The 27709-nt window shown below is 39.5% G+C and overlaps 3 protein-coding genes across 18 annotated transcripts in view; 1 reads left to right on the top strand and 2 right to left on the bottom strand.

Moving 5' to 3' along the window:
- The window catches only part of LOC129764603 (uncharacterized), a 33561-nt gene extending 16499 nt beyond the window's left edge, over positions 1-17062 (bottom strand). Inside the window, exons 1-2 of one of the 2 annotated variants that reach the window (XM_055763831.1) lie at positions 14803-17062; positions 14668-14734 (exon numbers count right to left, since the gene is read on the bottom strand). In XM_055763831.1, the coding sequence (XP_055619806.1) occupies positions 14985-16979 (1995 nt within the window). In that variant the 5' untranslated portion in view covers positions 16980-17062 and the 3' untranslated portion in view covers positions 14668-14734; positions 14803-14984. Of the gene's footprint in view, positions 1-13936; positions 14735-14802 lie in introns of those variants that run through there. The other variant, XM_055763830.1, reaches the window with a different exon arrangement.
- LOC129764604 (sodium-dependent nutrient amino acid transporter 1-like) lies at positions 379-27709 on the top strand. Of its 15 annotated transcripts, none has more exons than XM_055763839.1 (8): positions 379-600; positions 815-1023; positions 24752-24825; positions 25097-25907; positions 25973-26088; positions 26141-26399; positions 26461-27104; positions 27163-27709. In XM_055763839.1, exons 4-8 carry the CDS (start codon positions 25255-25257, stop codon positions 27408-27410), a joined length of 1920 nt encoding a protein of 639 aa, XP_055619814.1. In that variant the 5' UTR covers positions 379-600; positions 815-1023; positions 24752-24825; positions 25097-25254; the 3' UTR covers positions 27411-27709. The 15 variants fall into 15 exon arrangements, with proteins under 15 accessions (XP_055619814.1, XP_055619813.1, XP_055619817.1 ...); XM_055763838.1 differs by having other exon boundaries at positions 379-596; XM_055763842.1 differs by having other exon boundaries at positions 379-553.
- LOC129766018 (uncharacterized) lies at positions 17390-20368 on the bottom strand. The gene has a single exon (XM_055766479.1). It carries the CDS (start codon positions 20366-20368, stop codon positions 17390-17392), a length of 2979 nt encoding a protein of 992 aa, XP_055622454.1.

The raw sequence follows: 27709 nt of genomic DNA on the forward strand, positions 1-27709 counted from the left end.
GACTAAAAGAATCTGAAACCAATAAATCGAACATTTAAAACGTAGTTCACAGTGATTTACCTCACCTTCACGAACACCGTTTCTGCTGCTCCTCAGAATGAGAATAGTCACACAGAATTTAATTCTTAATTGCAAATCTTCTTATAATCAACGGTACAATTACCACGCCGATCATCAAGTTCCAGTTTATAGCACAAACATCAACACGCGATGACTGCCGCTTCCCCCACGCCCACCACCATCCAGGTGAGTGGCAGTGTTCAAGTAAACCAAAGCTGAGCTTTCCGCGGGTTCGTATGCAGCGTCCGTCCCATAGCTTTAAGCGTATTGTATCGAGTCGCGCAAATCGCGTGCGCCTAGTTTTGTGTGACATCAACCTTCGAATGGAGCCCCGGCTTGCGCTTCGTTGTTGTCTCAGTGTTGTAACATCGGTGAATCGACGCGGAGTTGTTGTTATGTGAATCCCGGAGCCGGAGAAGTTAATCTCTAGTTTGGCAATAGATTGTGACACTAATTGTGATTTGTGGGATTGTTTGGTGAAGACTCGTGCGCGGTTCGCATCACTGTGATTGTAATGTGAAAGGCGCGAACCGAGTGTCAGTGGGTGATTTGTAACGTGGACGGCGAGGACTTTGATCGCCGCGCCGAATCGCGGCGGTTATGCTACGATAAGCAGAATCTAAAATTGATTAACAATTGACTACGAGTGATAATTGCCATTGTAAAGCGTTCAACGACACTCGATTGGGCGCGTGATTCGGTCAGCGGAAAATCTGTTTTTATCAATCATTTTGGTTTTGTTTTATGCTCAAAGCTTGCACCAAGCAATTATATTGTGTAAATGACTGTTTCGAGTGAGGTAGCAAATTGAGAAATCTAATAGACGCAATGCATGTAGTGTTCGTGGCAACAATTTGGAAGTATTGTGCAATTTGGTGATCTGAAGTTATTATCTTCAACTGATTTCAATCGGAAGATTATCGGTTTTGTTAGATTACTGTTCTGCAATGTAATATTTGCTGGGTATGTAAGAATCTTACGGCAGAGAAGCCGTAACAGGTTTCCTCCTTTGTCTGTACAGATTGATTGAAATTCACCAATGCAGATTTAGATTCGTTCAGATTAGTGACGCTTGTGAATTCTAACCCATACTTGACGACTGCATAGGAATAGGAGTAGGAATAGGAATAGTGAGCGAAGACTGAAAACATGTTAGGGTGAATGATCTTGGTTTGTCCAATTTCACGCAACTAGTAAATGCAAAAAGTTTGGGTTTTTTGAAAAGCCCTAATTCTCTAGTTTCTAATTCTACCATAAGGCGGGACAACTCATGATCAGAATTGAGGTCATATGAATGCATTGATTACATGGTTAAGCCAAGAGAATCTGATACAAATGGTGTGCAAGCATGATGTTTACAACATTTGTAACTGTTTATAATCCAGAAAAGGTCTGAATACGTGCCAAATAAACATCTGGTGATTAATTAAAAGTTAGCTCAAATGAGGGGCGCATTGACATCAATAGAATGTGGATTTTATAATCCTTTAAAACATGTGAATCCGTAAAAAATACTACAAAACTACTTTAAATCATTAAGAAGACAAATTATTTATATGTTTTGAAATATTCGGATAAGGTAAATGATTTTGGTTTGTCCAGTCGAGAATATGATCATGGTTTGTCGACGTTTTTCAATGCTATAGTTCAGCGCATTTGTGACAAATTAGGTATTCGAATATTTCAAAATATATAAATAATATTGTCTTCTTCGTGATAGTTTTATTTAGTAGTATTTTTATATTCAGTACTATGTTAGTAGTTTTATAGTATATTTTTACGGATTCACATGTTTTAAAGGATTGTAAAATCCACATTCTATTGGTATCAATGCACCCCTCACTTGAGCTAACTTTTAATCAATCGCCAGATGATTATTTGGTACGTATTCAGACCTTTTCTGGATTATAACACTTACAAATATTGTAAACATAAGGGTGGCACACCATTTGTATTAGATTTACTTGGCTAAACCATGTAATTAACGCATTCGATGAAATCTGATCATGAGTTGTCCGATTCACTAATGACCCATTCCATGAGGTTATGCACCAGAGAACCAAATTTTAAATCTAGTTTTAGGAGAAAATTGAAAACGTTATTCGAATAAGCATTATACATTTATCATACATTATTTGTACCAAAGTTAGTTTTTATGCTACAACCTGAGAGAGGCGAGTTTAAAAGACTACATAATTATATTTAAAATATTTTAGGTTTTCACTATTTTTATGTTTCTTGAGATATCTCTGCACATGCTTAACCAAACTTCAATGTCTATATACCATTGAATGAATGAGTAAATGCTTACTTGAAGAGCCGTGGGTAGACCTACGTTTCATTTTGTAATTTATAAGAAACAAGCATTTCAAAAACAGGTATATGGAAGCGTTGTCACGTCACAAAAATAGAGCATTTTTTTAGTTTATCAGATGAACATAGGTTCAAACATTTTTATATTTGAGATTTTTATTTTGGGTTTCAAATATTTTTGTGACGTGACAACACCTGATTTTTTGCTGTTTCGGACTGTTGAACATTAATGATTAATTTGATCAATTACAGTTCCGTTTCAAAACATACAAATGATCTTTACCCTATGTTTTATCAACAATATATGAACGTAGATTCCATAATATAAAATATAATCTTATTTCAACTTCCGGTTTGCTCATCGTAGTATTGAATGGCATGGAATCCCACAATACGAGCGTGAATTGTAATTTTGGCATATATGCATGGGTGCGCGAAGAGGAATAAAAAGAAAGAATAATGTTTGATAGTGAGAGATAAGATTTAAGTGAAAGGGGGATAATGTTTGAGTGGAAAGAACTTAGCTCTAGAGCGACGTGTGTGGAGTTATACAGAGAAAGTGCATACACAAATGCACACGCAAACATCAACGATCAACGATCAAAGTAAACGTCAAAGTAAACGTCAAAGTCAAAGTCATCTTTAACACGCAAACATAAACGCCCTCGAACATGTATGTGCGCGGATGCATACAAAGAGTTTATCAAAAGTTTCTGATAGCAAAATCAAATGCGTCCCCCCCCTGTAGTGAGCACCACTCGATGAACCAGGATTGTGCTAGCCATTGATGGCAAGCGCCAGAGTGAACGTGTTAAACAATCACGATATAAAAACTGGAGGTCGGTTTAGGACCATCCCGACTTTTCCCAAATAAAGACATACCGTGTATCACAGGAAGATTCAATTTATATAACTTATTTCGATGAACATACCATAAACAATTTAAATTGCCTTGTTTCGCAATGTATCACAATCTAAAAGAACATAGAACATTTTGTGCACAGGTCGAGTATATTTCTTCTCTGTTTTTGAAAGAATGAAAATGTAAAATGGCGCTAAAACGCTAGAATGAAGAGAGCCATAAAAAAGTCATCATATTATCAAATTGTCAGTGTTATGACACCTTTCGTTTGACACTATTGAAAATTCAGTAGGAAGCACCGTTCCTGAGATACAAAGGAGGGTAGGTAGGAGGTTTGGAAGGGAAAGGAGAGATCTCAGAAGAAAGTAAGAAGTATTCAGAGTAATATAAAACATAAAAAATAGTATACCGCTTGCTACAATGCGGTGAAATTCACAACTTATTGATTGTCTGACGTGACAACGCTTCGTGGAGACTGTTTATTCGCACACGTCACAAAATGCATGCCGTCAAAATGCATGTTCTTGCGAGTTTTTTGATAAACTGTGTATACAGGAATCTACGTTCATCTTTCATTAACAAATCGTAGAACAAAGTTTAGCAAAGTATATGTTTTGAAACGGAACTGAAAATACAACATCAATGTTCAAAAGTCGGAACCCGCAAAAAGACAAGTGTTGTCACGTCACAGAAGTATTGGGCTGGCAATAATTTAATTCAACTGAAAAATATTCCCCAACTGAAGATTCTTGTAGGAAATTTTCTCAATTTCACTTTAAAATCATTTACCATTTGGGAATCGTGTGATTTCTACATCAAAGAAAAAACCTGTTTTAGTTAGGCAAACCTTTGTCACGTCACGCTGGAATGGATCTAATGTTGTTTTGTCCACATGATTTCTATGGCAACCGTTTGGCGCTCTCCAGTTTGTTTGTTGTGTCCTTCGTGCATAGCAGAAATAAAGTTTCTATGTGTTGAGTGTGTTGAGGTGAACTCTTTTAAAATGCACAAGAAAATGCAATATTCTGAAAAAAGTCTTAATTGTGGAAGGATATGACGACAGTAAACTCAAATGATAATAAATGCAACAATTTTTTCATTCAAAAATGGAGTTTTTTAAAACCACACAAACCATGATCATTTTTTTGACAAACCTTGATCTATATTTTTTATATAATTCGTTTATTTGTACAGGCTCAGTTACATAGGTTTAAAGAAGCCAAACTCTCAACTATACTTTTACTATTAACATGTTTTCTTAATTCTACGGTTAATGAAATAGGAAACCGATTACTCGCGGTCGACTCGAGTTTAGAAGGGTGACACATTTTCCTTAGGAAAAGGATAGGATGTAAGGAGACTGTAACCATGTTCACACTCACACTCACACTCACTTTCACATTCATACTCACACATCACACTGAATTCTTAAACTATCCTCACATCTAATATGTATTTAACTTATTCTAATGTTAGGGAACCGATAGCTCGCGAAGGACGAAAAGGAGGGGAAAATGGGGGGGAAAGGATGTAAGAACAATCACACTCGAAGATCGATATCTGTAAGGAAAACATATATTTGGGACATGTAATCAAGGTCTAACCGAGCCAACACATCTCTCACCGGCACATTGGACTGCCTTCCTCGGGCCCGAAGCGAGTTTTCTAAATTCGATCTGGCGACAAGATATAGCTCGCACGACCAAACAACATGTTCGATGTCGTGGTAACCATGGCCACAAACGCAGAGATTGCTGTCGGCAAGCTTGAAACGAAAAAGCAGCGCATCTAAAGAACAGTGATTGGACATGAGTCGGGAGAAGGTCCGAATAAAGTCCCGACTCAAGTCCAGACTTTTGAACCATGGTTTGAGGCTAACCTTAGGGATAATCGAGTGAAACCACCGGCCCAATTCATCTTCATTCCACTTGCGTTGCCAGTTAGCGATGGTATTTTTGCGGACTAAAGAATAAAATTCATTGAAGGCGATTTGACGCTGATAAATATCGCCTTCAATTGCACCTACCTTTGCTAATGAGTCAGCCCTCTCATTACCCGGAATGGAGCAATGTGAAGGGACCCAGATAAAGGTAATGACATAACAGCGTCTGGATAAAGCGCTCAAAATTTCTCGTATTCTCTCAAGGAAGTACGGCGAGTGCTTTTCCGGCCTCACTGAACGGATAGCTTCGACAGAGCTAAGACTATCCGTTACAATGTAATAGTGTTCAACAGGTCGTGAGGCGACGCTGTCCAGCACCCAGTGAATTGCTGCCAACTCAGCAATATACACTGAGCAAGGATTATGAAGACTGTGGGAGGTGCTGAAAATTTCGTTGAACACTCCAAATCCTGTGGACTCATTCATTGAGGACCCATCTGTATAGTACATATTATCACAATTGACACGCCCATACTTTGCATTGAAGATCGTAGGAGCGATCCTCGATCGAAGATAATCTGGAATTTCATGGATTTTCTCCTTCATGAACAGATCAAAATGTACAGAGGAATTGATGTAGTCAGAAAAACAAACACGGTTGGGAATATACGAAGAAGGATCAACCTGCATGGTGATGAATTCATGATATGAGCTCATGAATCCAGAATGAAAATTTAGCTCGATAAGCTGCTCAAAATTTCCGATCACCAATGGGTTCATAACCTTACACCGGATGAGGAACCGAAGAGATAATAAATTGAAGCGATCTTTTAGTGGGAGTACGCCTGCCAAAACCTCGAGACTCATGGTATGCGTTGAGGGCATACATCCCAACGCGATACGGAGACAAAGATACTGAATTCGCTCGAGTTTAATGAGGTGTGTTTTGGCAGCTGATTGAAAACAGAAACTGCCATACTCCATCACTGAGAGAATAGTTGTTCGATACAACATTATAAGATCTTCGGGATGGGCTCCCCACCAGGTGCCGGTAATTAAACCTTGATCTGACCATGATCATTTTTTGGACAAACCATGATCAGAGGTGGACAAACCATGATCATAATTTCTCTATGAGGAAAGTCGTTAAAAAACATAAAATTTTAAATAATTTCAACGCCTTATGGTAATATTAGCAACAAACCCAAACTCGTATTGATTATAGGGGTAGTGGGGGTAATGTGGTCACGTGAGGTAAAATGGTCACCTGCTTGTTTGGTAGTATAACTATTGACTATTAACGCAGTATTGATAGTCATCTTATGTTTGAAGAATATCATGACTTTCGAGTCACCCTGTACTACGGAGGAGCTGTCGCATGTCAAGAAATAAATAAAAACAAAAAACGCTCCCTCATTAGCCATTCAGCCGTAGTTTTGTGCGTTTCGAATTTAAGGAATCTCAAGTGAAATTTAGTTTATTTGACCTGAAGGTGAACAGATATTTTGTTCAAGTTCAGCGATTATCTCCATATTTCGCATTTCATTGTTTGGCAAAGTGGTCAGTGGAGATTACTACTGACAATGTTCTGTTTTAAAAAGCTGATATACCTTATCACCTTCTGCTCCTATAGGGGTCCCTTTTGTGATTTTGACCCAGGAAAAATATGCCACCCCAACCAAAACCAAACCTCATTTTGAAAAACGTTATGTGTTTCCCACTACGCTTTTGTACGTATGAGAAAATTTCAATTACGATTTTTGGTGAATAGGCCTAGCTCATTTCATACATGTACCTACTATTTCAATAATGATTTAAACAAATTTGGCCAAGAAAACACGCATAAATCTATCTCTTCTAGCGTGATATGTGCGAGTGACCACTTTGCCCCCCACAGGTGACATCTTTACCTCCTCACTAAAAAAATGGTCGATTTTTCAACGTTTTTTCTAATAATAAAAAATGTACTATTTTCAATTTTTATAATAAAAACCGTTTACTATCTTAAACTACAATAAGTTGAGCTACAATATTCTTCGAAGAACGGGTATTTTAGTGTTATGTGAACACAGGAAATGGGCATGTTTCTTAGGATGGCCACATTTCCCCCAGTTCCCCTTTGTGATTTTCGAGAAGAAAAATTGATTTACATTTGCTAGTTGCGTGAAAACACCCTAAATTGGACAAACCAAGATCATTTACCCTAACTAATTTGACACAGGTGCGCTGAACTAGAGCATTCAAAAAAGTGGACAAACCATGATCAATATGATGGACAAACCAAAATCATTTACCTTAACATTGAAAAATAAGAACTCAAAAACGAAAAAAACACCTCTTTGATTATTGGATATGTTCTGTAAAAAACCGTATTGTTCAAGGCAAGTGCTTCATTCTTGAATGATTATCACAAATCAGCAACAAAAACTAAAATTCTTGTATGAATTCTTTGGACAATTGATAACTATAATGAATGAAAACTATCTTAACAGATATTAATTACTTCTTCCATCTTTCTCATTGAAATTTTCGAATGAAAAATCAGTAATGCCAACCTTCTTGATTTTTCATGATTTCCCAAACTTTTTGGCATGTTACCTGGTATTACTGCTTGTCAGATAATTACTCGTTTTTGCGAGATTTTCCGGAATAATCCTTATTATTCCTGATTTTCAAATTATCAGAATTAAAATCAACCACAGTGAGTTGATATTATAATTTTATATTATTATTTTAGCTTGAGAGATCTGGCGTCAATTTCTGCGAGAATTTATGTAATGTTCTCAATTCTTCCATACTCCACATTGATTCTCTCAATATAATCGGGATAAAATAAAGATTAGAAATATTCTGGAAACAAAAACAATGAAAAGGAAAGTATAGATGCTAGTATCGTTCGGTTTAAGATCACCCTTTATGTGCCAAAAAAGATTTGGCATCTGAAGTGCTCTTCTATTACCTGACTAGCTCAAGAGTCTTGCAATAACATTAAATTAATAAGTCGCCAAAAACCGAATATTCTAGGCACTGAATGGCTATTACAATTTAGTTGATTGCTTTAGAACGATCTACCCTATTCAATGTTTATTTTCGTTCATTCTGATTTTGGAATATTATAGTTGGTAATGCTATGAGAGATGCATGTTTTGAACAAAAAAACTCATTTTCCTACATCTAGTCCAAATATTCTTAACCATGACCTTTTACACTGATTCGCCAATTCGACTGTGATATGCTCCAATTACCTCTCTATAGCATTGATAGCATTGTACTTTTTTACGATTTAGATAGCAGATAGATAGCAATTTCCTTATCATCAAACATTCCGACATATCGGTGTGAAACGTGATAAGTAATCGTCAGTTTATGTTATCAGTTGACACTGTCTTTGCTTCAATCAGGATTGTCTGTATAGCATATATGGCATTTGTCTAATCAAATAACACTGTCTTCCACGCTCAATCAACATCGAGAGCAGGAAATAAAAGTTTTGATACAATTACCGTTTTGAATCATATTCCGAACAACCTCAAATTCCGAACACTTCAATTTGCAATGTAAATTTACTGAACTTTCATGTTACAAATAATTGAATAATCAAAACCCTAAAATTCTTTGAGTTATAACCTTCATTTTAAAATAATTTACAGGTATCGATACAGCCTATTATTTATAATATTGAGCATTTGCAAAAAAGTGACAGTCAAAACCAATGCACAATGGTCCAGGAGATGTATTTAAGTGGAAATTAGCATCTATAGCTTGACGGTTATTTTCTAGACAAAAACTGTCTTCGACAAAGTTGTTGCATATGATAAAGCGCTTATTTTGGTGTTGTCAAAAAGAGGGTGACCAAAATTTACGATGAAATGAAAATTCTAACTTTCTTATCTTTATAGATAGAGGTAACCATAGTTCTACAATGTTATAGACCCAGTAATTTGGCAAAACTTTTTAGAATAAAGTTTTTTTCTATCTATTGAAATAACCGATATAACATTTTTTTCCTAAGTTGCGTGAGGGTCACAATAAAAAAATTGTTTTTTTGCTCTAACTTTTATATTGCAAATTTTACATGCAAACTGTCTTCAGAAGACTTTTAGAGATTACTAATACAAACATTGTGCGATGAAGAACTTGTCAATATCTGAACTCTACTCAATGTTATTGATATTTCTTCCCAAAAAATATGCTCTCTTCATTCGCTTGTCATTCTTTTTGAGACAAATATAAAAAATGTTCGCTGACGGCATTTGAAAGACTCTACATAATGTGGAATTTCCAACATTATGTTGTTTTTTGACGTAGAACTACGTCTTTCAGGAAGGGTGCCAAATCAGAAAACAGGTCACGTTTTTATGAAATAAAGTTAACGTTAATAACTATTTTCATAGTAAACGAATTCTCATGATTTACATACCAATCGAATCGGAAATTGTTTGATTTGTTTGATATGCTATACATTACAATTCACTAATCTCTAAACGATTTAAATTCATGAAAACTGGAAGACTTTCCTTTTTTCCCACACATTTATTCTGCAGATTTATGTGCTAACCCTACCCGTATTTCGAATGCTTATAACTCGAACATTTCTTAACAGATCGGAAAGATGTTTGTATCAATTGATAGGAAATATTTGTACGCGTTTATCACAATTGATAAAATGTTATTTTTCATGAGATGAACAATTGAATAACTGTAAAATGTCAAGCGTTATCTAAACGCCCTAACTGTCTAGTTTTGATTGGCCTAATTTACGGTTTCCCCAACACAGATTTCAAAATCGATGTGCCTGGGGGAACCCCCTTTGTCAAAGCATACAAGTCGAGGGTATTTTTTCCCACTGAGCTGTGTTTCTCTAACACGGACTTCAAAATTTATGTGCCTGGGGGAATCCGCTTCGCAAATACATGCAAGTCGGGAGTATTTTTTGGTGTTGAGTACTTTTGTACTCGCTTGTCGTTGTGCAGACCGGAATATGTTTCCCTTAAACGGACTTTTCAACTGAGAAGCCTGGGAAAATCGTCATTTCAAATACTAAAGGTGAATGAGCTTTCGCGGTTCGAGAAGTACGTACAGTTGAGAGATGCAAACTTCAGAAGGAAATGTAAAATAAAGTAATCGTTTCACAATTCTTCCGTTCACAACGTAAAAGGAAGTTCATCAAATTTATTTGTAACGGAGAACATAATCTATTACAAAAACATCGATACAGTCTAAAATAATATTCGAAGTGGATTGCATTATATATTTGCGTAGTTCTACGTCGAAAATATGCGGTCGTGTCCTAAATACAACCCCTTACATTTTTTTGTATTTGAGTAAACTAAAATTTAAATCATGAGTTTTTGGGTGAAACCCCATCAATAACATTGATGGGGATGAAGATATTGACAAGTTCTGCATTGCAAAATATTTGTCTTAATAAGCTCTAAAAGTTGTCCAACTATCTATAAAGGTTAGATTTATTTCATTGAAAATTTTGGTGACCTATTTTAGACAACATAAAAATGAACGGTTCATCATATGTAACAACTTTGTCGATTTTTTGTCTAGAGAATCGAGTCGAGCTCTAGATGCTAATTTCCACATAAATGCACTCCTGGACCATTGTGCAATTATAAAATGTTTGCGTTAGAAAATTCTGTAAAAAACAAGCATCGTTAATTTTTCAGTTTTTGTAGTTTTTTCAACTATTTCGTTTGTTGTTTTCATGTTCAGTGCTAGAAATTGTAAGAATCTACAATAAATGGATGAAACTATTAAATAATTATTTTATTATTAAATTATATTTTATGCAGAAATCTTCATTAGAAATAGTGTTTGAAATATGAACAAAGTTTCTACGCAAGATTCAAATTGTGAACACTTCATTTTTAAATTTGAATTTATTGAACTTTAATGTTATAAATAATTTAATATTCCAATGCCTGACATCCTTTGGGTTATAGACTTCAACATCATTTACAGGTATCGATACCGATATAGCGCACTTGGCCCCGAAACCATGCGAACTATAAGAAACAAATACAATCAATCATTGCAAAAGCAAAATCCTGTTTTTTGAGAGCATAACATTTTTCCAAAAAATACTAGCTAATTGAATTTAATTTGATATATTGATCATATGAATCGGTCCAGTAGTTTGAAAATAATGATTTAAAAAAAATGCATTTTTGCTGTTCGGAATTTGAGACAAAAGTGATTAAACATATTTTTAGTTTTTCACCATGAATATGTATTTGTAAATCAATTTTACTGTACTCAAATGAAAAAGAAGGCTCTTTTGTATCCAAAAATCAAATTAATTTTGCGAAAGAGTACCATTTTCAGTAATGAGACACCTTTTAATAGCCATCAAAGCTTAAGTGTTCGGAATATGAGACAAAACGGTATATATACCAACAATCCGGAGACCGACACAGACTACATTATCACTAAGTAAATTATCTCTTAAAAAATTAGAGATAATAGAGATAAGTGAGGGGTGATTTCAGGCTTTCCCGGAAGTCACGTGGAAATTGTGCAATTGGAATTCTGAGCAGTCGATAAATTAATCATGTGTCTGCATAATGATAGTGACGCTTTCGTATTCCATTCGCCATTTAACATGCATTCTAGTAGAAATGTTCAACATCCTAAATGTTTAATCTCAGCCTTGAATGACACCCATCATCATATCGGCTGTACTTTATTACACAATAAATCTTATCACAGATTGTTTAACAAGAGTTAGTACAGTCTGCGTTGGTGCGTTCACCTTTGGATACTGGATAAAGTTTAGCAGGTGTATCATGGCACCAAGTATTCTTATGATATCGCATTATTATAAGAAGTTGAGTCCTTAAATAAAAATACACTGCGAATGCGATAGACGAAGTCAACAATTTAGAATCGCGAAACGAGTATTGGTGGGTAATTATAATCAAGGTTCATCCAGCGGGAATCTATTTAAAAATTCAAAAACTTATTAAAAGCTAGCCTAGTTTGACTATTCAAAATCTGAATGCAGGAATTTTATAACTTTCTTCGCTGATATGAACAGACTAAATAATTTTTTTAATAATCGTATTATTGAAAACCACGATGTTCTTTAGGGTATACCTTGCCTTACAACAACATTTATAGGTATGAAAACACCATTGATGTTCAGTAAATTTAGTTTCTAAAATGAATTGTTCGGAATATGAGTCAAAACGGTGAATAAAATAATCATTAGTAATATCGAATATTTTTAATCACCACGACCTCAAGTCCGCAACTAGATCACTTTAGAAGGCCTTAGGAACAATATTCCAGAAACTTATTCTGTGTCTTTCTACGTTATTACGTGTGTTATGTATTGTGTGGATTCATTTGCAGATTCGTGTTGCATTGGTCTCTGACAGAAATTTTCTGATTACAAGAAATGCTATGATTAATACGATCTAATCTGGCACCAGTGATGTGTCTGGTTGTCTAGTTGTCTCAACCACACAAAAAACATACAACGCATCGCTGCAACAAAGATGAAAACGAGGCGACAATGTTAACAAGAACTAGTTCAGCTCAGTTGGACTAATGAAAAACATAACTATTGTGGGGTTTCAACGCTGACTTCCTTTCACTTTGACCAGGAAGGGTTCGTTGTCACCACGAAGAAACCGATACACAAATCGATACGCAGTGCTCGACTTTGCTTTGCTCCCTCCGCCGATTCCACCGGTTAAGTGTACCCATTGGAGCATAATATATTGATTTGGGATACACAACTATTTCGGAGTCCGATTAAAGGAGAACTAAGTTTGAATCTCATGACAAATGTGACAGACCAATGCATACAGCCAGAAACTTTCCCTGGAATTTTGAAACAATTTCCCATCGCGTGAAAGCCGAATTTCTACTTTAGTGTGTAACTAAATCGTTGAAATTTGAGTCCCCAAAAATGGAAACAAAATATCTAGCATTCAACAAAGCGTGACCACCGGTATCAGAACCGGCATCCATGGTGCAGTAACGGTCATTCTCATTCCAATCGTGGAACTGTCGAGTAGGTGGCCGGTGTAGTGATTGAAAAAGGTACATTTTTCATTATTTAACAAAGTCAATTGGTGCACACTAGTGAAGCCATACAATCTGTCTGAAGTAGTGTGGATGTTAAATCTGCACTTAATAGTTTCTAATTGTCGGATGCTTTGTATGAGCTGCAGATTGTTGAAACCAAAGTGCTAACCACGGTTCGATGTTTGATGGTTTCCGCTCGTAACAATCAATTATGCAAGTAGTTTGGTTTTGTTGGAGTGAGTATGCATGCTAGCAGTGTCAGTGGGAAGTGGTGTATTTTATTCTGCACGTGTCATTATTGAGGCAGGCAAAGGGTGGGCCAAAGCAAGATGCAAACATAGTGGAGCACGTTTGAGTGCATTAGTTACTGCATTCATCAAACAAACATATAACCCCAGCAATGATGCTGCTATCGATTGTTGGTTGGATTAACAGAGAGCTTCAATTTGTTTCATGGTTGCATAAATTGTTTTCCTTGGATAAGAGGTCTTGCTTACTGATTGATTTCTTTGGTTTTTTTGTCTGCGCACTCAGCGATGCTTTGATGTACATAGTATTATAGTATTTTTGTTTTTAAAGAAAATACTTTATTTATCATCTAAATTTATATTGTCTATTTCAAAATATGCCCCTTCTGAAATGTTCAAACTTTGACTAGCCAGTTCATGAAGAAAGTGGCCACGGAAGAACTTGGAGAAAACACAAAACACTTAGTGCACAGAGCAAAAAAGTAAAACGACTGTTTCGGTGGGTGGTCCAGAACTAACTCCACTTTATTTCTCCTTTATCTCGTACAATCTTTGTTAGGGAACTCATGAGAGCAATCTGATGATAACGCAGAATCTCGTTTTAAGCTCGTTTCATACTGAACATGAAGCAATATCCTTTTTCTAACGAACAATCCAGCCATCGAAATATTTTTTATAGCTATTTACATTAATTGTCTTCAGTTCACGCAGCGTTTTATTATTTATGTCTTCGATGCTGTGAAAACTGGTCCCACGAAGCGGTTATTTGAGTTTAGGAAATAAGAAAAAGTCACACGGGGTCTGGAGAGTACGGTGCTTGTTCGATCACACTCATGCCATTTTTGGTCAGAAATTCGTTCACAATGATCGATCGTAGAGCTGGCATTATCGTGGTGAAAAATTTAAGTGTTATTATTCCACAAATCTGGTCATTTGCGACGAATGGTCTTGTGAGAGATATTTCATTCAAGGGCTCTCTATAACTGAAATGATGATTTTCTATTTTTATATTTTTATATATAAAAAAAATTATTGCCAAATGTCTATAAATTGCATGAAACGTCGAGTCTACTGTTTACTCGATTTTTTTTTTGTTTCTGGGACTTGAAAATGGTCATCTCGATTTTTCATATGGAGTGTTACGACAGCAAAGAAAGGCAACGCACTGATTCCTGTAGCGAGTTTTATTCAACTGCTTCAAACTGCAAATTAATTTGGCATTAATTTCAGATAGCATTATCATTTCATTTCCTTACATTTCAGTGGCCCGTTCAATAGGTTGGCCTTTCAATTCACCGTCGAATTTTAGGTTAAATCTAGATCCTAAGTAATTCGTAGGTTTAATAGTATAATTAGGCTCTAGCGTAATATATTAATATAAGTAATTTTACCTTATCTAGTTCGAAAGTAGGTTTAGAACTAGATTATAAGTTTTTATCAAATTTCACCTGAATGCTACTATACTTTATTTTTCTGACTATTTCACTACGCGTTAGTTCTCCTGTTGTTTTGGTTTGTTATGTTCATTTTTCCTACAGCTTCTATACGTCACATCATCGCTGCTGACAGCTTATCATTGGAACGGTAGAACCGGTTGAGACAGGGTGGCCAGCTCGACGGTACCGTCAACATCCTCCCCCCAGTGCTTCCCACCGTCTCCTGGGACAGCACGAGCATCCACGTCGAGCACGGCGAGTTTTGATGTCGGCCGCCTGATAGTTCCCTGTTGCGTTCGCACTAAGGCTTGCCGAATCTTGCCGTCACAGCCTTGGAAGACCTGGGTCACTTTGCCTCGGGCCCATTCGTTGCGCTTTCCTCCGTCTGCAACCAGCACTAGATCGCCGACCTGCAAAGGTTTGGTTTCGGTGAACCATTTTGGTTGCCTACGGATGACCGGTAGATATTCGATCAGAAAACGCTGCCAGAACTTGTCCAGTTGCCGTTGAATTCCACCGCAGGTTTCCCGCAAATTATTTTGGGATTCGCTAATCCCCACACCAGTCTGCTTCGCTCCACTAGAATTTCCCAAAAGGAAGTGATTGGGTGTTAAAGCTTCTGACTCCTCGGAGTCAAGGGGTAAGTATGTCAGAGGCCTCGAATTACCCGTTCTCTCCGCTTCTACAACCAGCGTTGAAAGTTCTTCATCGTTTAATTTCTCCTCCATGTATGCATCCTTCATAGCCGACTTGACAGACCGTACCAACCTTTCCCAAGCGCCCCCCATGTGTGGAGCCCCGGGAGGTATGAAACTCCACTTCGTCGTTGTGCTGGTGAATGTCACAGACAACTCTTTGTCGATCTGCTCACGAAGTATACGTTCCGCACCTTGGAAGTTCGTACCGTTGTCGCTAAAAATTTCCATTGGCGACCCTCGACGACCGACGAATCGTCGTACACAGGAGATACAAGAAGCCGTTGACAGACTATAGGCATCTTCAAGATGAACAGCCCGAACGGTGAGACACGTAAAGAGGGCGATCCATCTCTTCACGTTCGACCTTCCAACTTTCGTCAGGAACGGGCCAAAATAATCCAGGCCTACGTAGGTGAACGGACGGTAATGCATCGCTAGGCGGGCTGGAGGAAGTGCCGCCATCGGTGGATTGCTGGGACGTGCCTTGCGGATCTTGCACAGCTGACACTTATAGACCACTGACTTAACAAGCTGACGTAGACTCGAGATGGTAAAGCGCTGGCGCAGTTCGTTAACGACGGTTTCGTTGTTCGCATGTCGATAGCGACGATGATAATCTTCCACCAGAAGTCTCACTGCTCGGTGCTTTGGTGGCAGGATGAATGGAAACCGGGCATCGAATTCCAATTCTTTTGCCGCAGCTACACGACTTTGTTGCCTCAGCAAACCATTTTCATCTACTGCGGGCATTAATTGGTACAGCTTGCTGTTTCGATCAATGGACCCATGACCGTTTTGTTGAGAATCTCTCTGTTCAAGAACCGCCGTTTCGTCTGGATAGCTTTCTCGTTGGACCAGCTTCATTATCGTCCGTTCAGCGTCGAGCAGTTCAGATGGTGTAAGGGATCCGCACCGCTTCTGTTCCGGTTTAGAGATGTTGAAGAAGAAACGTAGAACGTAAGCCGTAGTGCGTAACATCCTCTTCCAGGTCGAAAATCGTTCGAAATCCAGCACTGTTTCCATCGCGAAATGAAACAACACCGAAGGTCTAGCATCTTCGGTTGTCACCTCCACCGTTCCAGTCATTTGCGGCCATTTCTCCTCGGGAAGTCGCAGGAAATCCGGCCCGTTAAACCATTGGCTATCTGAGTGGAAATAAGGTCCTCGGCCCCACTTAGTAGCTTCATCTGCAGGGTTAAGTTTGGACGGTACCCACCGCCATTCACTGACATCCTTGATCTCCAATATCTCGCCTACCCGATGAGCTACGAAGGGTTTGTAGCGTCGCGGGTCCGACCGTATCCAAGATCTTGCTGTCGAAGAGTCTGTCCAAAGGAATCTCTTGGAGAACACGACCGGATGATTGTCTTGCACGAATTTAAGAAGACGCGCCCCAAGGACGCATGCTTGCAGCTCGAGCCTCGGGATGGACATCGGTTTTAGCGGAGCTACCTTCGATTTTCCGGAAACTAACACACAGTCGCCTACGGTCGTTCGGATACAAGCTGCACACGAATAAGCAATCTCACTTGCATCGACAAATACGTGAAGCTGAGCATCCTCATACGCGTCTTTTGTGGCTCGGGGAAAATAACATCTGGGTATTCTCAATGTTGAAATGAACTCTATCATCCTTGTCCAGCGGATCCAGTTTTCAAACACTTCATCGCTTACTGTTTCATCCCACTGCGTTCCAGCTCGCCACAATTCTTGGATAAGCACCTTTCCATGGATTATAAACGGCGCAAGTAATCCCAGGGGATCGAACAACGACATTACGCACCGCAGTACCTGACGTTTCGTCGGTCGGGTGTCATGGTGCAGAAGATTCGTAACTTCATCGCTCATACGGGTGGAGAAGAGCTTGAGGTCCACAGCATTCCAAGCACGCGATCCACCTGTTCGCCGCAATCTAGGTTAAGGTTCTTGCTGTCTATTACCGCTGGTTTTCCGAGTTCCGTTAGGACCCTTTCACTGTTTGATCTCCAGTTTCGTAGATGGAATCCTCCGTTGTGATGAATCAGCCGTACTTCTGCCGAAACCTTCACCGCTTGCGTTTCGGTGCCGAAACTATCGAGGTAATCGTCGACATAGTGGCTCTTTAAAATTCCTTCGACAGCTCTTGGGTATTGCTTGATGTGTTCCTGGGCATTCTCGTTTTTGACGTACTGCGCCGAAGCAGGTGAGCACGTAGCACCGAACGTCGCAACGTCCTTCAGGTAGATTTGGACCGGCCCATCCGCAGTATCGCTCCACAGAAAGCGTAATGAGTTTTTGTCATCCTGTATTATACCCAATTGGTGGAACATTTGTTCTATGTCTGCACTAACAGCAATATAGTACAGACGAAAGCGGAAAAGTACAGTGGGTAAGAGGGTAAGCTGGTCCGGTCCTTTCAGCAGTACACTGTTCAGTGATACACCGGAGGCCTTCGCCGCTGCATCCCAGATGAGTCGCACCTTTCCAGGTTTGTTTGGGTTCGTAACTGCTCCCAATGGTAAAAACCAAGCTTTCCTGGGGTTCGCATTCTCCAATTCGGCCGGCGTCGCTCTATGTGCATAACCCTTTTCTACGTACTCTTTTATTTGACGACTGATATTCTCACGTAGAGCTAGGTTGCGGTCCATCCTTCGTTGTAGACACTGATGCCTTTGCAATGCCATACCGTAGCTGTCAGGTAATTCTATTTCTTCTTCCGTCCACAGTAAACCTGTTTCGTAGTGTCGGCCGATACGCTTCGTCTTTTTTTCCAGCATTTCTTGAGCTCGCTGTTCTTCCGCGCTGAGACAGTCCCCAAGCTGCCTTACTCCACTCTCCTCCACAGCAAAGAACTGTTTAACAGCTTCGTGTAGCTCGTCGTCCCTGTTGCAGCCGCAGATATGGAAGCTGAATCCTTCGTTGACCTGTGAACCTTGACGTCCGTAGACACACCATCCTAATCGCGTTTTGACAGCGATCGGTCTGGATCCATCTCCCTCTCTCGTCTTCAACGGCACTGCCAGCTTCAGGTTGTCTAACCCGATCAGAATTGCTGGTCTAGCGTTATGGTAGCTTTGAATCGGCAACTGCCTCAGGTGAGCAAACCTCTTTGTTGCCCTCTCTACATCGAAGGATTGCATCGGTAAGTCCAAATTCTGTACCGTGCGGGCATTCACTAATTGGTAACGACGCTGTGGTTCCAATCCCGAAACAGTAATCGTCACCGTCTTTGAATTCTTCTCTACTCTTGACGTATTCCCGGTCCACCTCAGACAAAGTGGTTGCGAGTCTCCTGCTATGCCAAGCTGCGCTACCAGACCGCCCTCGACCAGGGTTAATGATGACCCCTCGTCCAAAAAAGCGAAGGTGTTGACCTGGCCCGACTTCCCGTACAACGTCACGGGTAAGATCCGGAACAAAACACCGGAATCCTGGGGCCGATGGGTATTGATATTCGCTAATTGCGTTACTGGTGTCGTTGCTTTCCCGTGCAACAATGGATGGTGTTTGAACTGACAACCGTTTACGTTGCACTTGCTGCTAAAACGGCATGCTCTTCTGCCGTGTCCATACAGACAAATTTGGCACAAGGTTAGTGCCCTAATCCGTCGCCATCGATCATCGATTGAGAGCGCTCTAAACGCTTGGCACTCGCGAAGCTTGTGACCTTCTTTCTCGCAATGTAAACACCTACTGGTCTTAAGCTGGGTTGTCGTTGTAGTGGCTGTCTCGTCGGCCTTATGTGAATTGACGTACACTTTCGATTTATCTCTTGCGGTGTTCTTTCGTGGGTCCGATTCATACAGCACTACGCTTGAAGCGTGTTGCATCACCCCAGTCATATAGTCACTGAAGGTTTTCAAATCAACTACAGCACGTCCTCGCTTGTAGCCGGCCCACATCAATTTCTGATCCGCAGGCAACTTTCCGACGAGTTCCTGTAGTAGGGTAGGATTCGCCAAATGCGCTCTCTCGTTAGCTACTTGAATATGATCGCACAGGTCTTGAACGACCATCCTGTATTCGATAAGAGCCTCCAGCTTATCTCCTCGAGGGGCGGGCATAGCTCTAACTTTCTGCAGCAAAGCGTTGATAAGCAACTCTGGTCGCCCATATCTCATGCGTAGAGTCTCTATCACCTGCGGTACTGCTGCCGGAAATACAAGACGACTTCGAACGCTCTCCAGTGCACGGCCTCTCAGGCATCTTTGGAGCCGAACCATGATCTTCCCGTGAGTGTAACCGCATGTCGTCGTCGTATACTCAAAATTGGAGATAAATATCGACCATTCGGCTGGATCGCCTGAGAACGTCGGAAGATCGCGCGCCAAAGATTGACGTGATGTAAGTTGTCGTGGAGTAGGTATCGACTCTCCCTCGTCCTGGTTCCAATCTGGTGGTGGTTCTTCCCAAGAGCTCGGAGGATTATTAGTCGAAGGCTGCTGCATCAGAAGATGCTGCGTCGGTGGAGTTTGCGCTTGAAGCGGCTGTAAAGGAGACTGATACGTTGACTGCTGCATCGGTGCAAATTGTGCTTGAGGCTGGATCGTCGACTGCTGCGTTTGCGGGTACTGCGCTGGGGGCTGCTGTATAGGAAGATAGTACAGTGGATGCTGCTGCATCGGAGGTTGCTGTATATGGGATTGTCGTATAGGTAAATCCTGAACTGAATACTGCATCATCGGATGACGCTGCACCTGTGGATACTGCGCTGGTGGTTGCTGCACATGTGGATACTGCACTGGAGATCGTTGTACCTTATAAGGTTGCCACGGAGTGGACTGTACCGGAAGCTGCTGCGCTGGAATCTTCTGCACCGAAGCAGGCTGCCTTGGAACCTGCATTACCGGTAGATGCTGAGACACTGATGCTGCGTTGAATTCTGCGGCATCGGCAGAAATTGCACCCGGAGACACTGCATTTGAGGATTCTGCAGAGAAATTTGCTGAAGTGTAGGTACTAACGACTGAGTGGAAGATTGCTGCGCTAACGATGGCAGCGTAGGTTGCTGCACTGATGGCTGCATCACTGAAGACTGAACCGAAGGCGGAGTCATTGATGGTTGCATCGTAGGCTGCTGCATTGCAAGCTGTTTTTCTGACGACTCTGGTATGGGGGGCAATTGAGTTGATACGAAGGAGGAAGGTGTACATTGACTAGTCTGTTTTTGCAAGATAGTATGATTCTTTATTATATTTGAGTGCGCGTGGGCTAAACGCTGCTGCTCGTTTCGGGGAGTTTGCATAGTTGGACATAGTATTGATTGAGAGATATTGCTTTCTTTCGCTTGATCGGTTTGATTTTCAGAGGCATGACACTTACCAGGTGATACGTTAGGATTAGGGTTAGAAGGTAATACGCTAGGAGACGGCACACCAAGTGATTTTGCGCTCTATCGCGGCAGTCCGTCTTCGCCAGTTGTACCTTCGGTAGTCAGTCCTCCTGTTGGAGGCATTATTGACAAACGATGTACGGTTGAATGCATCGCTTCCATTGCCATCCGGCACAATTCCAATTGTCGCTGTAAGTGAGTCATGTGAGGGACGGTTGGTTCCGACTGCGCTAAACACTGCTCCAATCTGGCTCGCAAGTCACGGACCAGATTCATAGTATCTCGCCGATCCACGTTATCTTCTATCGTAGGCACTAGTAGGTGGCTTAGATCTTCTGTAGTGTCGAATGTTGGGATGGTTCGATCTCGAAGAGGGGAACTATGGTGAGGGATGTTAACGTCGGACGGCGCAGCTAAGGGAAATTCCTCGGCAATACCTCCTACTGTCGCATCGGAATTCAAATCAGTTGATTGAAGATTATGCTGCTGGATCTCCGAAGCTGCTGGCATTTGATTTCCGCCTGCCGCGCTAGATTGTGGATTCGCGCTATTTTCAATCCAATCGTTCACTCTTCCGATGCTGTCCGCTCGACTCACTCGACTCACTCGGCTCCTTCTCTCTTCCTCAGCGGCAATCGAAACTTCCAGTAGTTCCTTTTGCTCCTTCAAGAACTTCTTTTCCAGTCCAATCTCCGCTCGTTGTTTCTCCAACTCCTGGCGTTCCCGCAATCTGGCCATGCTATCCGTTAAGTGCGATGATGACCGACTAGCGACACTGGCTCTCGACGATGCACGGGAGTGAGGTTTACATCGAATGCATATCCATGCACGATCGGCGATCGAATCGGCGACTCCAGCACAGCTGAAGTGCCACCAAGTATCGCATACTTACATTTCAGTGGCCCGTTCAATAGGTTGGCCTTTCAATTCACCGTCGAATTTTAGGTTAAATCTAGATCCTAAGTAATTCGTAGGTTTAATAGTATAATTAGGCTCTAGCGTAATATATTAATATAAGTAATTTTACCTTATCTAGTTCGTAAGTAGGTTTAGAACTAGATTATAAGTTTTTATCAAATTTCACCTGAATGCTACTATACTTTATTTTTCTGACTATTTCACTACGCGTTAGTTCTCCTGTTGTTTTGGTTTGTTATGTTCATTTTTCCTACAGCTTCTATACGTCACATCATCGCTGCTGACAGCTTATCATTGGAACGGTAGAACCGGTTGAGACAGGGTGGCCAGCTCGACGGTACCGTCAACATGGAGCTTCGTGCGAAATGCTAATTTACAAGATAAAATACCCAATGCAGAATATTTGCTCCATCGAACTTCTAGTGTCGCAGACGTTAAAATTTGAGTTTTTCTGGAAACCGAAAAATCATCCAAGGGAAATGAAAATGGAACTTGAATAAGGCTACTTCTTGAAAAAGGGCCAAATTATTTTCTTAATTTTTTACAAAAAATTATAAATTGAAAACTGTGATGCCTACAAAAATCTGAATGAAGGATCAAGTGTAGAAAATAATTTAAATTTTCATAAAAAATACCAAAAATAATTGAAAAAAATTTCGCTGAATAAGTCATTCATGCGTCGGAAGATAGGCACTTTTACAGGGAATTTTTTTTTCTAACAACAACTTTGTCATGTTTTTTTGAAAAAAAATACTACTAATCATAATTTTGTTTAAAGTCAAGATAGCGATATGTTGTATTTGATAAAGTTTTAGATCTTATTAAAAAATGAATATTTGTCGAAGACGTCAACGTTATAATTTTTATAGTTTCTGGAATATAAGGAATTGTTGTATGAAGACTCCTGAAAAAATTATGTTCTACTCGTAACATTTTTGTTTGTAAATTCTCGCGTTTGACATGATATTGACATGTTTCTAAATAGAATAAAGTTTTTCAGAACATGTAAATCGCGATAATTTATACATAAAAATGTTACGAGTTAAACATTAATAGTAATAGAAAACGTGAAAAATATCATCAGAATCAGAAAAACTTGTTCCCTGTAAAGGTGTCCATCTTCCTTTGTATGGGTAACATGTTGGTAATTGTAAGGGCTTTTTATATATTTTTTTAAAAAAATTTTAAAACACGATAAAAAGGAGTTTTATTTTTGAAAAAAAAAATTTCAGTGAAATTTTATTTCAAAAATTTGTTTGTGTTTTTTTTAATGAAAACTCAAATAATTTCCTACATTTCATTCTCTAACCAACATTTTGTAGAAAATTTTTAAATTAAGATTTTCGAAAAAAAAAGTTGAAAAAAAACTCCAAATTTCAAAACAAAATCTATCAGACCTACAAAATTTTAGTCAAAGAATTTCAAAGCTTAAGTCAAAGTCAAAGAATTGTTCATGTTTTCTTTAAAAAATATCAATCAAATTTTTGGAATAATAATTCATTGAAAACAAAATATTTTGAAAATAAAAATTCTATTTTCTCCGTTCCCATTAACTTAAGTTTCTCAATCACTGACACACCAAAAAACCTTTTTCAGATGAACATTTCTTACCGTTTTTCGTAAACGGTCTACAACACGAGAAAATGTTGTGGCAGTCAATTGTGGTATACTGTGATATACTATTCACTCTGTTAGGAAGATTGTTTGACTGATGAACGATGTTTGAATATATTTTTACCATAATGATGTATTTGGAAAAGTTGTTGGAAATTATAGGCAAATTTATAAAAGTTCATGAACATGACGGTATAGACAAACATATTAAAAGGGCCTATTTACTATAAAAAAAATAAATTAGAAATATTTTTTTGAATATCTCGAGATTGGTTGCATTTAGAAGGAGATTGATGAAGAGCTTTTTTTGGTTTGAATCACATCAGAATTCATAATTTGTGGCTAAAAATGATTGTTAACACACCAAAATTCGAAGTTTCGAAAATTCATAAAAATTCGATGTTCCACAAAGTTCGTCAAAAATAGATAAACCATCTTCGACTGATTTTTTAAATTTCCACTTCCACTATTTTATATGAAAAAATTTTAAAAAAATTAAAAAATACTTATTTTAGATATTGCAAATCATTTTTTTTAAATTAAAAAAAAATGCTATTTTTTTCTCTGTGTATATTTTTTTCACGTTTCAATATCAAGTCGTAACGAAATAGTGCCTTAAAAATAGTTATAGAGCTTTTTTAAGACACTATTTCGTTACGACTCATAGTTTTTTAGATATAAATTATCAAAGATTTCTCTTACTAAATTCGATACGCCCATTTCATAAGATACGCCTGAGTCAAAAAAAATCCCAAATGCTATGGAAAGCTCATATTTCCTCCAACCCATACGGAATACAAGCTTTCATTCGAATCAAAAATACTCATGTTTTGTCATTTGTCGACTTCATTTTGAATTTTTTTTTTGTCTTTATTTAAGAGACTTTCAGCCGTAGGCTGGTTCGTCTCTGGTCATTTGGAGTTGCTATTTGTTCATTGAGAATTGATTTAAATGCAACTTTCAACAAATGATGTCTAGTTCAGACGTTGTTTTGAACCAGATTTCTGAAGCAGCTTTTTCTGTATTAGCAGCTCTGCAATGAATCTTATTCAATAAAAAATAAACTTTTTATGTAACAAACTATTACTCACATGAGTAGCTCACGCTATGCCACAACTCCCTTTCCCTTCGACCAGCTAATTTCCGCCTAATATCCTCTTGTTTTCTACATTTAATTTACATTTCATTCATACCATTTGAATGCTAGAATTTCAATCATACTTACGCCAAATAAATAATGATTTCAAATTGAATTAATTTCACAATCTTATATTTTTTGTATACTCATCAACCTTTCTTTTTGTTTTTATTTCGTTGTCAATGACGTTTTGGTGCCCCGGTTCTCTCGTTCACTGCAATGGAGCGCTTGTATCATAAGACAATCTTTCCAGCGGTGCCACAACACTAAGCCGACGGTAGTCCTACGTCTATCTTGCGGTAATATCTCAGATATAACCCACCTCTAATTTTTCATGATGATTTGTTGAATCATAGAGGCCTTTTACGTTTCAGTTCATTATCTAGCCTTGAAAACAAAAACAAAAATTTGGATATTTACCTATATTCTAATATAATTTGAAATATCTGAATTCTTTATTACCGGGATTTAAATCATCACAAAGTTATGCCATTTTGTGATGATATGTATGCATGAAACTACTAGAATTAATAACGTAATTTGTAGGTACAATATCGTTTCTTTTCACAGTTTTCAGGTCAATATCGTTTCATTTCACAATCAGTAGTAATCGCAATTAGTTCCGTTGTCTACTTATCAAAAAACTATATGATATCTGATGTAACGTAGAAACCGAAGTGTAGTTAGCAACAGTGTACAGTTTCAATGCGAACACAAATCAATAAACGATGGCACTATCCAACCCAGCGTACACACACGATGAACCCCATCGTCTAGGACAGGATCGCTCGAGCTTCGAAAAGCCATCAGCCCGCCATCCATCGCTGATCAGCACCACCTCGCCGAAGCAATCGAACATCTGTGATCCGTACCCAGCACCTAAGATGAAGCTGGTGAAGAGCATCGACAAAGGCCAGCGCGACAAGTGGGGCAAAGATATCGAATTCCTGCTATCGTGTATCGCCTTGTCGGTGGGTCTCGGCAACGTTTGGAGGTTCCCTTTTACCGCGTTGGAAAACGGAGGAGGTGCATTCGTGATACCGTATCTGATAGTGCTGCTGCTAGTGGGCCGTCCGATTTACTACCTGGAAATGCTGATCGGTCAGTTTTCGAGCCGGGGATGCATCGATGTATACGACGCTTCGCCAGCGATGCGTGGCATTGGGTACGGTCAGACGTACGCGACGTTCATAGTGATGACCTACTACGCTTCGCTGATGGGAGTTACGGTCCGCTACTTGATCGCTTCCTTCGATGATCCACTGCCGTGGAGTGAGTGCCGGGACAGCTGGAATGCAACTTGCATCGACTCCCGGCTGGCGGTGAATTTTGCAGAGAACTCGAACGCGACGAAAGTCTCCTCGGCTGAGTTGTTCTTCGTGTAAGTCAATGCATTGCTCTTGACGTTCATCCTACTGTAATTGATGAAGTGTTCAAATCTTTCAGTAAAGAAGTCTTAAAGGAAGCCGATTCCCTCGATGATGGCATTGGAACACCCGATTGGAGGTTGGTGCTATGCCTCATGGTGCCATGGATCTGCATTTGTCTGACCCTCATCAAAGGTAATCCACTAATTCAAGATTTCATCAATGCTCATTGACTTTTATGTTTCAGGAATTAAAAGTTCCGGGAAGGTAGCTTACTTCCTAGCCGTTTTCCCGTATGTGGTGATGGTCATTCTACTGGTGAGAGCTTGCACATTGGAAGGCGCCGGCAACGGGATGTTGTACTTCATCAAACCACAATGGGACAAAATTTTCGAAGCCAAAGTATGGTACGCGGCCGTAACTCAGGTGTTCTTCTCGCTAACAGTTTGCTTCGGCAATGTGATCATGTATTCATCGTACAATCGATTCTCCAGCAACGTTTACAGGTAGCTCGATATCCACAATTAAAAAAGCTAATAGAAACTGACAGAATTCCATGAATTTCAGAGACGTCACGATCGTATCAATTCTGGACACATGCACTTCAATGTTAGCTGGGATCATCGTTTTCGGGGTCATTGGTCACCTGGCTCACGTGATGGACACGCCAGACGTTAGTAATGTTGTTCGCGGAGGGGCTGGACTTGCCTTCATCACTTACCCGGATGCGATTGCGAAGTTCAAATTCTGGTCCCAATTCTTCGCTGTCGCTTTCTTCCTGATGCTGTTTGTTCTGGGCATAGGGAGCAACGTTGGAATGGCCACCACAATTATGACAGTGGTCCGCGATAGGTTCCCCCATTTGAAGCCATCGCTGGTGGCTTTCGTGATAGCAGTTATTGGATTCAGCATTGGAATTATTTACACAACACCCGGTGGTCAGTATCTGCTAGATTTCCTCGATTTCTACGGCGCATCATTCGTCGCCTTGGTGTTGGCTGTGTTCGAAATTATTACCTTCTCCTGGATCTACGGAGTTGGGAGGCTCTGTCGGGACATCGAGTTTATGTTGGGAATCAAAACCGGACTCTACTGGAGAATCTGCTGGGGATTTGTCACACCCGTTCTGCTGGCTACCATTTTGATTTATCACGTCGCGACATACAAGCCAATCACTTTCAATGGCTACGTCTATAGTGATGGGATGTACGGTATGGTGTTTAGAACATCGACCCTAATAGTAAGACAAATGACGATTTTTATTTCCAGCCTTCGGATGGTGCGTCTTCGCTGCTGGCGTTCTCCAGCTTCCAGCCTGGGCGGTTTATGCATTCCTCAGCCGGAAGGAGGATACCTGGCGCGAACGCATACTGAACTGCTTCAAGCCTACTCACGAATGGGGTCCAGAAGACCCCGAATTGAATGCCAAGTACCATGAAACGGTGTACAAATATGAACAGACACTGCCAACCGATCGAAGCGTAGTTAGGAGAATGATAGATAACGTATTTAATTGATGAATTTTATTTCTTGACTGTATTTTAATTACACTGCAATTAGAACTCGTCCAACGCTTCGTTTTAGAATCTTGTGGTGGAATATTAAAATAGTTTGAAAAAAAGCTGGTAACATAGGGTGCAACATCCCACATGCATTTAGGAATTGGAATTTTGGAGAATATGTATTTAGGGCAAATAATACTTAATTTCAGTTAATAGTATAATTTTTTACTTAGGATTCATTTTTTCATCAACATCAAACAAAACGTTTAGTTAGGAAGGTCATAAATATCCCTATTTTAAGAGGAATCATCGAA

The sequence above is a fragment of the Toxorhynchites rutilus genome, chromosome 2 (genome assembly GCF_029784135.1).
Source record: "Toxorhynchites rutilus septentrionalis strain SRP chromosome 2, ASM2978413v1, whole genome shotgun sequence".
NCBI lineage: Eukaryota > Metazoa > Arthropoda > Insecta > Diptera > Culicidae > Toxorhynchites > Toxorhynchites rutilus.

Excerpts from the sequence above, each read along its gene's own strand:
- LOC129766018 (XM_055766479.1), bottom strand. The coding sequence starts at position 20,368 with ATGCAGGTTCCAAGGCAGCCTGCTTCGGTGCAGAAGATTCCAGCGCAG.
- LOC129764604 (XM_055763837.1), top strand. The coding sequence starts at position 25,255 with ATGGCACTATCCAACCCAGCGTACACACACGATGAACCCCATCGTCTA. Across the intron at positions 25,908-25,972 it reads TCGGCTGAGTTGTTCTTCGT|TAAAGAAGTCTTAAAGGAAG; the intron begins GTAAGTCAATGC and ends CAAATCTTTCAG. Across the intron at positions 26,400-26,460 it reads TTCTCCAGCAACGTTTACAG|AGACGTCACGATCGTATCAA; the intron begins GTAGCTCGATAT and ends CATGAATTTCAG.